Below are 12,523 nucleotides of genomic sequence, written 5' to 3'. Positions count from 1 at the left end.
GGACTCGATGATCCCGAGGGTCTTTTCCAACCTGAATGCTTCTGGGATTCTGTGAACTACTGCGAGAGCCCCTGCTCAGTTAATTTGGACCGATTTTCCTGCTTGGCCCTACATGGACAAGCCCCGAGCTGGAGCAGCGCAGCAGAAACACGGGCAGCAAACCTGATATCGGAGGCTGCTTTCAGGCAGCGTCTCCTCTTTGGAACCAGGGTCTTGGAGAGGGTCTGCAAGGGCTCAGTGCTCCTGGATGCAGCTGCCACAACTCCGTTTCCCCCCAAAGGTAGTCGCTATCGTGCTGCATGAGCTGGTGGCAGAGGGCTAACCCAGCCCTGGAAACCACAAGGGTTGAAGCTATGACGATTTGGGGAAATACCTGCTGATCGGAGGGACAACAAACATGTTGAGGACCTGCCTGGTGACGCCGGGAGGAGGAGGGCAGGGAGAGCCCGGCTGGGCAGCACAGCGGAGGGTTTGAAGATACCGTGGCCAGGGCTGGGTCCTTGGCAGAGGGTGACGGGGAGAGATGCCACCATTGAGCCTGGCCAGGGCACAGCCTCACCCCGTGGCCGAGCCTGGGAGGGCGAGAACCTACGGGGCTGGGCTGTCTCCTGGTACTGGATCCAGCCCATTCTTGCAGGGTTTAAGCCCTCTTAAACGCTCTGCCACGTTGTCTCCCCCCTTCCCAGTCTATGCTGGACTCCTGCTATGGGCTGGGTGCGTTTGACCCGATTTCCAACTTGCACCCTGCCGGTACCGCCCTCGCTGGGTGCTCTCCAGCAGGGCAGAGGCAAGGAAACACCTGCTGTGCTGCGACACCCCTCCTTCCAGCCAGGCCGGGGCTGCATTCCCAACACGAATCTTGCCACCACGCATAACCTGGGCTAAAATGCAGAGTGCCTGATGAGCCCAGCGCCCGGAGAGGTGGCAGGGGACCCCGCTGACCACGGCAGAGCCCCGGGAGCAGCTGTGCTGTGGCGGGAGAGCCCAGCACCCCCCTGTCTGCCCAGGCGCTTCCGACGGCCGCTGGGGAAGGTGCCCAGATCCTACGGCGATGGGCAGCGCTGGAAACCTTCACCGGTGGCCACGTGCAGGGGGGTCCGGAGCACCTGAGGCTGCACCACAGCGTGATTCGGGTGGGTGGGACCCGTGCCCAGAGCACAGGAACAGAGAGCGAGGGGACAGTGTCTGAAAACCTGTCTTGTCTTGTCTTGTCTTCTTTTTTTTTTTTTTTTAGTACAAGGTAAAACCTTTATTACAACTTTTCATTCATAGGTATACAACATCTGAAAGACAGATATGGGGAAAAAAAGGTAATATTGTTATAAAATGTCACATTTATTGCTACATTACTGTTATATACAGGACAGTTCTCAAAATCTACTTTAAAAAAGTTAGGATTATTTAAAAATTCCAAATAATCCAGCCAGCTGTTTTGACACTTGTATAAAATTATTTAAAAAAATGAAAACAATTCATATCTTGAGGCACTCAGAAACACAATTTTATCCCCCAATTGTGATTCCTTTCAAAGAACAACGCATTTTCCCACCCCCGAATACTTTATTTTTTTTTTTTTTGCTGGGTTAGGCATATATATATATATATTTACTATATATATAGTTCAAAACTATAATGTGTATCTGATTTAAGAACAAGGATTTCAGCCACTTAAGTACATCTGGATTTACAGGTAGGCAGCATAAACATCAAAAGCAAGGACCATTTTTTAAAGGCCAAAAACCAAATCCATAAACAACCCAAAACTTTCTACGGGGTTAAAAATAAACAACTTCCGCAGGCATCTCCCATCTGCTTTCCCACCCCTCCCCGTCCTACAAAAATATATAGAAAGAGCAACCCAGTAACGCTTCGTTTCCCCAACGAGCTGGAACCCTCCCTAGAAAATGGGTCGTTTCCTGCAGACCATGAGGTCCAAGCGTGTGGTTGGGGTCACCCCTGCTCCGCTTCACCAGGTGCCTCTTTCTCCTCTCCCCTCTCCCGGCAAATGAACCACCGCTGGCAGGAGGGGACCCAGCTTCCCGCAGCTCCTTCCCTCCCCGAGAGGCCCCACGTTCCAAGGTTTGCTCCAAAGCTGGTGGGTTTCAAGTGATTTGGGAAGACATAGCACCGGGAAAGGGGGAACCGCCGTGTCCCCAGCTCGCTGCCGCGGGGAGCTCCACGGGTCCCCTGGGCACAGCCCAGGGACGCAGGGCACAGGGACGCTCTTCAGCAAAAGGCCTCGGTACCCGGGACACCCCATTTTGAAGCACAAACCCCTTTGCTCTCCTGTACTGGTGCCGTGCCCGGATGTAACAGGACACGAGTTTTATTCCCTCTCCTTCCGATGCGGTGGGTGCTCAGAACTGCAAGGCCTGAGGAGCCAGAGGCGTACACAAGCAGAGGAACAGAAATACCGGCGTGGAGACGTGGCAGGGCTGCCTCTCACCCCCGTGGGGTACAAGACGGACACAGAAGGTTTGGCAGAAAGGACACCTGCAGCCTGCAGCACCCTCTGAAGCAGAGCCCACCTCCACGCCCGGCTCCTGCGGGAGCCCCACGGCAAAGGCACCGCAGCTGCCGGCTCTGCAGAAGGGGGGAATCGTCCTGAAGATCAAACCTCTGCACACAGCAACCGAGTCCCTCCACGCCTGCCCCAAGGGCAGCGGGGCAGGGAGGGGCAGCTGTGCCACGGGACCGACCTGCAGCATCCACCTCCCCAGTCCTCCAACCTCCGCCCCAGCAGCCAGGCAGCCAGCAGCACGGTTCTGCCCCACTGCAAAGAAACCCACAGTGGCTGCGCGTGAGGGGAAACAGCTCAGAGTTGCTGGCTGGGGAGACTGGGGAGCGCAGGAGGAGGAAAACACACCTTCAGGCTTGTGGTGGTTGAAGGAAGAGCAGCCAAGCCAGGCCTGAGGCTTGGGCACTAAGAGCAGCCCTTGGAGCCGGGCAGCAGCGAGGTGGGACACAGCGTCTCCATTCAAGGGCACTGGGGGAGGTGGCGCGAGATGAAGGATGCTCGCAGTGAGCTGCCAAGCATCGAGCAGAAGGCACAGGAGGGTGAAGGGTGCGTGGAAGAGCCCTAGGACCAGGCCTGGCCCCCACCAATTCAGTGCTCAGCTCCTACAGCATGAGTTGGAAGGGGTGTTCCTACGGTCTCACCCCTCGTCTACCCCCCCAGCTCCAGGGCACAGGTCCTGCAATGCTGTTGGAGCTGCTAGAAATGAAGCTGGACCCTGAGAGCAGCAGGGAACGGGAGCTCAGCATCATGGACAAGAGCAGGGAGAAGGGCTGGGCTGGGATCTGGAGAGCCCTGGGTGAGGGGAGAGGGGGTTGCATAGGATTTAACAGGGCAAAGACCTTGTGCAAGCTTGTGGTACAGAAAGCAGGTCTTGCTATTGCTGGTGTCAAGCAGGAACGGGGGAATCCAGTGGCCACGGCTTGCTCCAGGTTAGCCAGCACTGCACCTTGGGGGCTGGTGGCTTGTCCTGGCCCAACTCCAGTACTAGCTTTGCTTCACCTCCCCATCCTCAGCTCCTGTCTAAAACCCCAGGCCAGGAGCTTGCTGAAACCGGAGCTGGTCCAGAGTCACCAGCACGGCTCGCGGCAGGGCCTGCGAGAGGACCAGGGGCTCCACTGGCACTGAAGCTGGCAGCCTCCCCCTGGGAGCAAAACTCAGGGCTGCAGGAGGGGAGTGGGGGTTTCAAAAGCCTCCTGTTCCTCAAGGCCCCGCCGCTGGCCCAGGGGGAGGATGCACTGACTTGCCCAGGGCCCAAAGGCTCTGCTGGCTTCAGCAGGTACACGCGTGAGACGCAAAGGACCTTTGAGAGTGGCTTCTGCACTGAACCTGAAATTGCAGACTCCTGGGGAAATCCCAGCCTGATTCTGTCCTTCCTCTTCAATCGCTGCTGGACAGCGAGTGCAAAACCTCTAGGAAACCAGCTTGTCACCGAGACACGGGCCAGGGGCAAAAGCTGTTCACTGAAGTCACAGCTGGGGAGGTTTCACATCACACTTCTGCATTTCTCTGCTGGGGAGGGCACAAACCCCAACGGCAAAGCATCCAGAGCCCCGGCCCTGGCGCGATGACACACAAGGGGCAGCAAACTGACCCCAGCGCGCGGGGGCTGGCGTGGACCTGCCCCCGACAGCCAGACGTGGCATCTTGGGGTGCCCAGCTAACTCGACTGCCCCGACTCCTGCAAACCATCAGCCCGGGCAGTGCTGCGCCCCTGCCTCCGCGCTGGAGCTCAGGGCAGACAGGAGGGGCACACGCTGGGATCCAGATGTCCCAGGTCCTGTCCCTCCTGCCAACACACCTCCGCAGGATACCAGCGCAAGCTGTAAAAGCAGGGGAGCAGAGAGCCCGAGGAGATGTTGGCAAAGAGCTGGAGCTGAACTCAAGCCAGGCAGTTGCTTGGCTGTGAGTGGGTCTGGCGGGTCACAGGCAGGGGAGCGACTGCCAAACCAGGGGTTAGCTGGAATTTTGCTCCCCGGGGTGCGCTGGCAGCGGCTGCGGGGCTGTGAGCTGGAGCAGGCAGACTGCCACCACCTCCCGTCGATGCCGAGCGCCGTCCGTACGAGCCCATAAAGGTGCAGTCTCTGGGAGGCTGCAGCTGTTTTGCTCTGGGGCAAAAGCAGGTGAAGAGGGAGAAACAACAAAAATCTGCAATTTTTACTGTTAATAAACTGGATTCCAGACACTCCCCAGCACCTGGCGGCATGCGCAGCTCTCAGGCAGGATGTGCAGGGAGGCAGGGGGCTGCTTGAGGGGGGAGAAAGAGGGGGTCCCTCAGGCCAGGGACCCCAAGACTGCAGCCCCGTGGCTGGCCCTGCCACACAAGAGCTGTCCCATGGCAGCTGTGTGCCAGGGACCCCAGTTCTGTTGTTCGACCATGACGCAGCCCAGTTGCTGCCGCCTGGGAAAAGAGAAACTAGAAAATACACCCAGGGGAAAGCAGCCTCTCCCCTGATTCCCTGTCTGACTGAAGAAAGCTTTGTGGGGGCTCTGTGGCCCCCAACGACGAGGGGCACGCAGCCCAGGAGAACCCATGCATGCAAGGCTGAGAGAGGAAGCAGAAAACTGAAAGCTACCCTGCAGCATGTCACCCACCCGTGACACCTCTCTCTGCAGGACCACTGGCGCGAGGGACATGCAGACAGGCAGAGAAGCAAGTTTGGGGAAGAGAAGCGATCTGTGAGATCGCACAGTTGGATGCCAGCGGAGTGTGGGCTGGGGAGGGCGCTGACACTGGCATTCTCTTACCGTGACACCTAAAGGCCAGAGTTTCATTGCAAGAGGCTGTATTTCAGGGCTGACCTGGTGGTATTTTGGGGACAGCACCTGACAGTGCTCATTTTTAGCAAAGCCACTTTCCCTGGCAGGTTACAGGGACCACGTTCACACAGAGCCAAACACACTGGCAAGCCAAAGTAATTTTCCCTTGCTCCACTCCACAACTGCTCCCTGTGCAGCTGGAGAGCAGAGATGCCACCAAGGCCGCGCTGGGCTGGCGCACACAGAGCACCCCGCGCCATCGGGGCAGCTCCCAGGCACGGCACTGCCAGCCCCCCGACACTGCGCTTTCCTGCTGGAGGAACCAAGATCTCCAAACCCTGGCACCGGGGGTTTACTCTCAAGGACCTTCATCCAAGCCTTGCCAAGGAAGTTTAGCTGGTTTTGCTGTCAAGAAAACAGCACCTCAACCACCTCGATGCAGATGCAAAGCCCCATCTCTGTTGCAGTGCCTGGTGGCTTGGGGATGATGGGAAAGGCTCTGTCTCCTCAGGAGTTCCCCCTGGCCTGCAGAGCATCAGCCAGGACTCGGAGGGGATGAAGGAGTTCAGCAAAATTTTGAACAACTCATAAATCTCAAATTTCTAATTTTGATTTTTCTTGACTACAATCTCTTTTCTTTAAATCCAGTTGTATGTGACTGCCACCGCAAATTCTTGTTGCAAAATCAAAGTGTTGGGGAAGCACTTTTTAATTTTTTTGTACGGTTCCAAGCTTGCCATTGCTGGGACATTGCTCCATCCCTCCTTGGTCCTGGGGCAGTGACACTGAGCCAGCGGAAAACCCTGAGCAGCAAGTGCCCTGCCAGCCCCAGCACCGTACTGCCGATGGGGCAGAAACTCTTCTGGGATGAAGCAGCCTCTTACACGCTGCAGAAAGCAGCTGCTGAGTCCCCAGATTCCTACCTCAGAGCATGAATCGGGGCTGTCTGAGCATCCTGACCCTGCTGACAGGCTATGGAGGGGCACTGCCCCCTCCCTGCGTGTTTTACCATCCCCAAACTGAACTTGCTCCAGCATCTGAAGCACAACCCAACCCAGCAGGAGGCTTTAGGAAGACGTGGCTTTTGCTGCGAGGGAGCTGCTCCATGGGGGCACGGCTGTCACACACGGAGGAAAACCTCATCCATCTCCCTCTGCCCAGAGCTTAAACAGGCAGAAGAACCCAAGGGAGGGAAGAGTGTCATAACCTGACAAGCTAATTAGGCTGAAACATGTCTGTTGACACAGGCGAGAAGAACGCGTGTTCCCGGGCTGCAGGGACCGCAGGCACTGACCTCTCCTGGCCTTCCTGGGGACAGAGCTGGAGGCTGCTCTGGTCTCACCACACAGAAGCGATGGTGGCAGGAAAAACCAGCAGCACCCAAAAGCCTCAGAGCTGTGGCTGGACCTTGCAGAGTCCCAGGGCAGTGCCGGTGCCAGGGGCAGCAGGGAGAGACGTCCCGTGCTGCTCTGGCACTTGTAAGCGGCTCCTCTCTGAGATGCTACAGGGGCTGAGCCCACGGTGCCCGGGTGCAGGTGGCAGATAGCAACATCCCGAGTATTTCCAGCAGGCTTTGGCGGAGCACAAAGCACAGCTACGAGCACAGAGGAGCACCAGGAGGTGTGCCAAAGCCTGCGGTTGCGAGTTAGTGCCACAGGACCTAATCCTGTTCACCAGTCCTCTCCTTCCCCTGGGCCGAAGCGATACAGCCTCCCCAGGAGCACAGGCCGGAGAAGCAGAGGGGAGAGATGGACCCTGATACCGGGGGTCCGACCATACTCGCTGTCCCCACGTGCCCCCCAGGCCAGCTCCCAGTTATCCTACCTGACTGGGCTCTGCCAGGCAGATCTGGGCAGCAGCCGGCCCCAGCCCAAGAGCGTTACAGATGCTGCCGAGATGGGATTTAACATCCCCCCGGGGGGCTGAACATATCTGCCTGCAGAGCTGGGAAGAATCAGGCACAAAACGTTTCAGAAGGGGAAGGAGAGGGAAGAAACAAGAATAAATTCCCAGTGGATGCTTTTCCTTTGCCAACTCCAGAACAGCTGCTGCAGCTCAGCACCGCTGAGCACCTCTTGGTTTGCTCCTGCACCTCCGGGGCACCCTGGCACGTGGTGGGGTTGCCAGGGGTCTTCCTCCCGCTGAGCACACCGGAGCACTCTGGAGTGACACTGGGAAGCCCTCGGAGCGATGGGGTCGCTGGCCCAGCTCGGCTGCCGGAGCATCCTGGGCAGGACGGGCGCTCGCTGCCGCCGTCCCTTCCAGCACGGAGAGAGGAGCCCACGCGCAGGGGACAGCAGCCACTCTGCATCCCCGTGGCGAGCCGGGCAGCGTGCCACGCTGCGTTTGCCTCTGAGATACGACAACGGGGGAAGGCGAGTGCGAAACCACCCCGCTCCCCAAACCTGCGGCGTTTTGCACTCGCAGCGGCGGTGGCTCCAGCGCGGGGAGATGCTGCGCAGAGACGGGGATCCTGCTGCCGGTCGTGGCTTCTGAGGGCTGGAGCGAGCGCACGTGCCGGTAGCTGCTCCCCTTCCTGCCGCCTCGGGCTCCGCTGCCAGCGTCCGCGGGTCCATCTGCTGTAAGGTCGCCAGGCGCCGTGTCCTGCTGCTGCCTCTGCTCCGTCTGCCTCCGCCTCCTCCCAGGCCTCCAGCTTTGCTCAGTTCACCTTTGTCCGGCGCTGCCCCTGGAAGTGCCTCTGACAGCGGCTCTTTGCTCAGACGCGTGGGCAAGAGGCGCTTTCCTCCACCCTGGGCTTTCCTCTTGCATCCGTGTTGCTTCTTTGCTTACCTTGAAAGCGCCCTAGTCCCTCGTTCTCTTCCACCCCCCAAGGCCTGCTCTCTCCCGGCAGCTCCTCCTCCCCATCATGACGCTCCGGGCCAGCCGTGGGGCACCGCGGCCTCTGGGATTCTCCAGGAGTAAAGCAAATCTTGCAGAGACCCTCGATGGACCTCAGCCACCTCCCGGGAGGAGCGGGAGCACCGCTGAGGGACACTGCTGCAACTCGCTTTGCTGTTTAACTTCCTTTTCCCAAATCAGAAGTGGCCAAAGCAAAGAGATGGTGAATTCAGCACATGAGTTTGTTTGTTTTTTTATAATGGAAGGTACAAGCCAGGCAAGGAAGAACATCCCCTCGCTGTGGCTACATTCGCTTTTAGTGGCTTTCAGAGCCGAATCTGAGAATTCCTCTCTTTATATCCAGTCTCTCTTAATACAATTTTAATATTCTGGTTGATCCTAAAGATGCAACGTTAACTATAGAAACAGCAGCAGAAAAGCGTGGGGTACAAGACATTTTTTTTATACAAAAAAAAATTCTTTTCGTTGCTTACAAAACATATGCAAAAGAAGCTAAAAAAACCAAAAGGCATTGCTATTTGTTCTACATAAAAAATCTCATAACTAATGTTCTTTTTTTTTAAAAAAGAAATATCAAGCTTAGGCACAATTTTGCTGCTGGCTGCTTGTGAACAAGCCAAGAGAACACGCCACCCCCTCCTAACTGAGTGATATGTATTGACTGTTCTGCACTTTATACTTAAGGCAATTTTTTGTTTTCATTTTGCTTTTGACAAAGTGTTTTTTCCACCCCTTACGTCATGCCAGGATCCGTCCACGTGTGTCAGTATTAGCAGTACTAAAGTTTATGGTTCGAGAAGGTTGCAGGTCACACCGAGGGTTTTCTTCCTACAGATCTCTGTATCCAGAGGAACAAAAAGATCTACAAATAAAAAACCAACAAAAGCCTGAAGTGAGAGAAACCCAAATGAGAATCAAACTCTGCTCCTCGCGTGGTGGGGGCCACGAGGTCCCCCTACCACAGCCTCATCCCTGCAGAAGTCAGCCCCGAGGGCTCGATGTGGCTGCAGCGGAGCGGAGGTGTGAGCTCACTATTCTGCCGAGACACTGGCTTTGCTTTTTATTTTTTTTCCTCAGGGTAGCCCCAGGCACCCACCAGTGTGGGGGATGTCGAGGGACCGTGGCCCCCGCCACGGTCTGGGGCACGTGGATGCTGTGGGCTGAGGCACCTCTGGGCCACCACTCCCGGATCTGCTCGATCCCCCACCGACACCCCTGCGCCGCTCAGGCCAAACGGGCTCAGCCGCTCCTGGCCGAGCACGGGGTTCCCTTAGAAACGGGGACAGCCCAGCAGAGTCTGCGTCTGCCGCGGTCTCGCTGGGGGAATTTCACCTTCTGCGTCTTCCTGGGCATTTCTGGGACCTGCCCATTCCCTCCTCCAGAGCCACCAGGCAAAGGAGTTGCTGGTTTCCAGCAGCCAACTGGGGCAGGGCTGGGAGGGGCAGAGCAGAGCTGAGCTCGCTCAGGGTGGTGACAGCACCAAAACCCTCCGACCCAGCTACGGGGCTGCACCTCTGCTGTGGGCAGAGGCGCTGGGTGTCCGCGGACAAGCAAACGACACGCACGTGCAAGTCATTTACTTCAGGTAAATTAAGGACGTTGGCTGGCACCGAACGAGCGGGGCTGAGCAGCCGAAGCAGAGCAGCGCGTGTCGGCAGCGGGTCGGACCCGCAGCGGGGTGCTGGGATCACAGGGCAGGGGGATGATACCTTTACATGTGTCCAACAGGGTTGTGACCATCTCCTAGACCAGGATGTGAAGCTGAAAGTGTCATCTGGGGATCTCCTACTACTCCGGACACTTTCTCCTCTTCCCGACGCTTCAAGCAGGCTGCTTTAGGGTTCAGATTGCGCTCTATGCCAAAGACAGCAAGGGAGGGAGGGAAGCAACCTCAGTTTGGGCAACAGCATCGCGCACGGCAGCAGCATCCGAAAGAGAGAGCGAGGACAGAGTCCCGGGACAGACACACGGGACCATGCGAGGAAACAACCTCAATGCAAGCTGCTCCTTGCAGTGGCTGCAGTAACTTGGCCGGACCCCTGCTAGAGCAAAACCCCGTGCCCGGCTGAAACACCACGCCAATTTAAACATGTGCTTGCTTTCAGAAAACCCCAAGTGCCTCAGCCAGCTCCGGGAGTTGAGGACTGAGTTTTCCAAAGCTGCTTAATGGGATCCAGGTGCCAAATTCCCATTGAGCATAAAGGGAGACGGACAGAGCGGCCTCGAATCCACCCCAGGCCGGGGCTTTGGAAAGCTCAGCCTGCCGCGAGGGTGCTGCTGGCGATGCAAACACACCACCTCGCACCGAAAGCAGGAGTCACAACAGAGATGCACGCGCACGCAGAGATGTGGGGGGAGAGAAAGGCCCCGAAATGCACCTGCCAGCTGGTACCATACCTCGTACTTGCTGCTCCAGGCCCAGAATGACCTGCACCGCTTGCTGTAGGATGATCAGTTTGGTCTGTGCTTTGTCCGTTTTTAAGTGCATCTGACACATGCGTCCCAGTTCTTTAAAGGCCTCGTTAATGTCCCGCACACGCACCCTTTCCCTGGCGTTATTGGCCATTCTCCTCTCCCGGTCCCTCAGATCTTTGTCCTCCAGTGACAAGGCCTCGTCTGTACTGCTGGGTTCATAGCACCACAGGGATTAGTCAGGGGGGTGGTACCAAGGTGGGGGGGCTATACGTTGCCGTGCTGGTAGTGCTTCTGGTGTCCACTGGAAATGGCTCAAACAGCCTCACTTTGCAAAGCCAATTCGTCTCGGGTGCTTCCTGGCGCGACCCGGGCTACTGGGGCTGCGCCTCTGCGAGCCACGTGAAGGTGCTGCCAGCACGGGGCCGGGCTCCCACGGGGCTGGAAGGTGCTGCCGGGGGCAAGGGTGGGCAGTGGATGCAGTATTGACACCGACACCTTCTCCCCTCCGCAAAATTTTGCCTTTCTGTTCATTTTTGGCTGAAAACTAAAAGGTCAGGGCGGGGGTCTCAGTCAAAAACACTGGGTTCATCCCCCAAGGAAAGAGTTTCTGGCAGAAAGCAAATCCCTCTTTGTAAGATTTCCTTCAAAAATCCCATCTGCAGCAAAATCCTCCCAGTGAAGGCGTTTCAGGCAGCCTGGCCTGGCACCCTCTTAGGGGTGGGGGGCAGCACCAAGAGCAGGAGCCAAGTGCCCCGGCTGCTGCTGAGGGTCAGCCTTGGATGCAGACACTGAATCCAGGTCTTTCAACACAGCCAAAATCTCTCTGGAAAGGGGTGATTTTCTTTTTCAGGCATGGTCAGGAGCTTTGGGAGAGCGTCCACCACTGGCAGCACCCCAGGGGTGCCCGAAACAGGCAGGGACCATGGGGGAAGGCAGAGTCGTGCTGGCAGCATCTTAAACCATGGCCTCACCCGCAGCCCGTCCCCTCCAAACCCCCAATTTACTGTACAGACGACCTTCTCCCCCAGAGCAAAAATTCTTGCAGGAAAGACACCTATCTGAGGAGGGTCCTCGGGTCAGACCTGGCACTGGGACAGACTGTGGCCTTCGGCTCCAGGGGAGCCATGTGGGGATAAGCCTTCACTGAAGAGGGGCCGCAGAGTCAGAGCCTTCCTGGGTGCGCCGGGGGGGTCTGGAGAGCCTCCAGACACTGCCCAACCGTGTGGTGGGGAGCAAGGGCTCCCCCAGGCAAGTGCTTGGCCCACTGTCCCTGCCTGCAACCTCTCCTCGCTGCCTTGTCCCTGCCCGTGTCCCCTCCTCACTGCCCTGTGCCCCAGCCGGCACTGCCCCCTTCTCTCCAGCACGCCCAGGGTGGCCAGGGGGCACCCGAACCCACTCGCAGCAGGAACCCAGCTCATTCCTCCGAACACACGCTGGCAGCCGCGGTTCCTGGCTGGTACCTGCCCCCAGCAGGGACTCAGCTCCAGCAGCACCTTGCAGGCAGCAGCCAGGCAGGATGGAGCCATTTCCCTGCCACCGGTGAGCGCTGCTGGCGGGCTGCACACCCAGGGGGTCCCTCTGGGTTACAGGGACGTGCGATGCCTTGGCTGCCTTGTGCCCTGCTCGGAGGGGCACTGACCTGCCTGCTCGGCCCCCTGCAACGCCCCCCCAATCTTCTCCTTTCCCTTCCTGCCCTGTCAGCTGCTGACAGCAGCGGGAGGGTCCCAGCAGCCCCGGCCGGGCAGGCAGGGACCCCACGGCCCCACTCCCACCACGAGGGGATGGGGCCGGGGGGGGGTGGCTTCTCTCCTGCAAAGTAGCCCGAAGGCCAGAGAAGGGACACCCTAACTGCCTGCGCTAACGCCTGCGGACAGCAGCACGCGGGGCTCGGCTCGCTTCCCCGGCTGCGTCCAAGAAGGGTTTAAAAAGGGACAAGCGTGGGAGACCAAAGTGAACACGGTGCCAACTCTGTCT

At 57.9% G+C, this 12,523-nt stretch overlaps 1 protein-coding gene across 15 annotated transcripts in view; it reads right to left on the bottom strand.

Moving 5' to 3' along the window:
* Window positions 1-1,314: 1,314 nt before the first annotated feature.
* The window catches only part of TCF3 (transcription factor 3), an 81,907-nt gene continuing 70,698 nt past the window's right edge, over window positions 1,315-12,523 (bottom strand). For 7 of the 15 annotated variants that reach the window (XM_074808838.1, XM_074808842.1, XM_074808839.1 and 4 more), the window contains exons 19-20: window positions 9,844-9,988; window positions 1,315-8,996 (exon numbers count right to left, since the gene is read on the bottom strand). In XM_074808838.1, coding sequence (XP_074664939.1) covers window positions 9,846-9,988 — 143 coding nt within the window. In that variant the 3' untranslated portion in view covers window positions 1,315-8,996; window positions 9,844-9,845. Of the gene's footprint in view, window positions 8,997-9,843; window positions 9,989-10,531; window positions 10,759-12,523 lie in introns of those variants that run through there. The other 8 variants (XM_074808841.1, XM_074808845.1, XM_074808848.1 and 5 more) reach the window with 3 other exon arrangements.

This window comes from Strix aluco, chromosome 29, assembly GCF_031877795.1.
Source record: "Strix aluco isolate bStrAlu1 chromosome 29, bStrAlu1.hap1, whole genome shotgun sequence".
Classification (NCBI taxonomy): domain Eukaryota; kingdom Metazoa; phylum Chordata; class Aves; order Strigiformes; family Strigidae; genus Strix; species Strix aluco.
The sequence above is the reverse complement of the archived record's forward strand: the minus strand, read 5'-3'. Positions and strand labels throughout refer to the sequence as shown.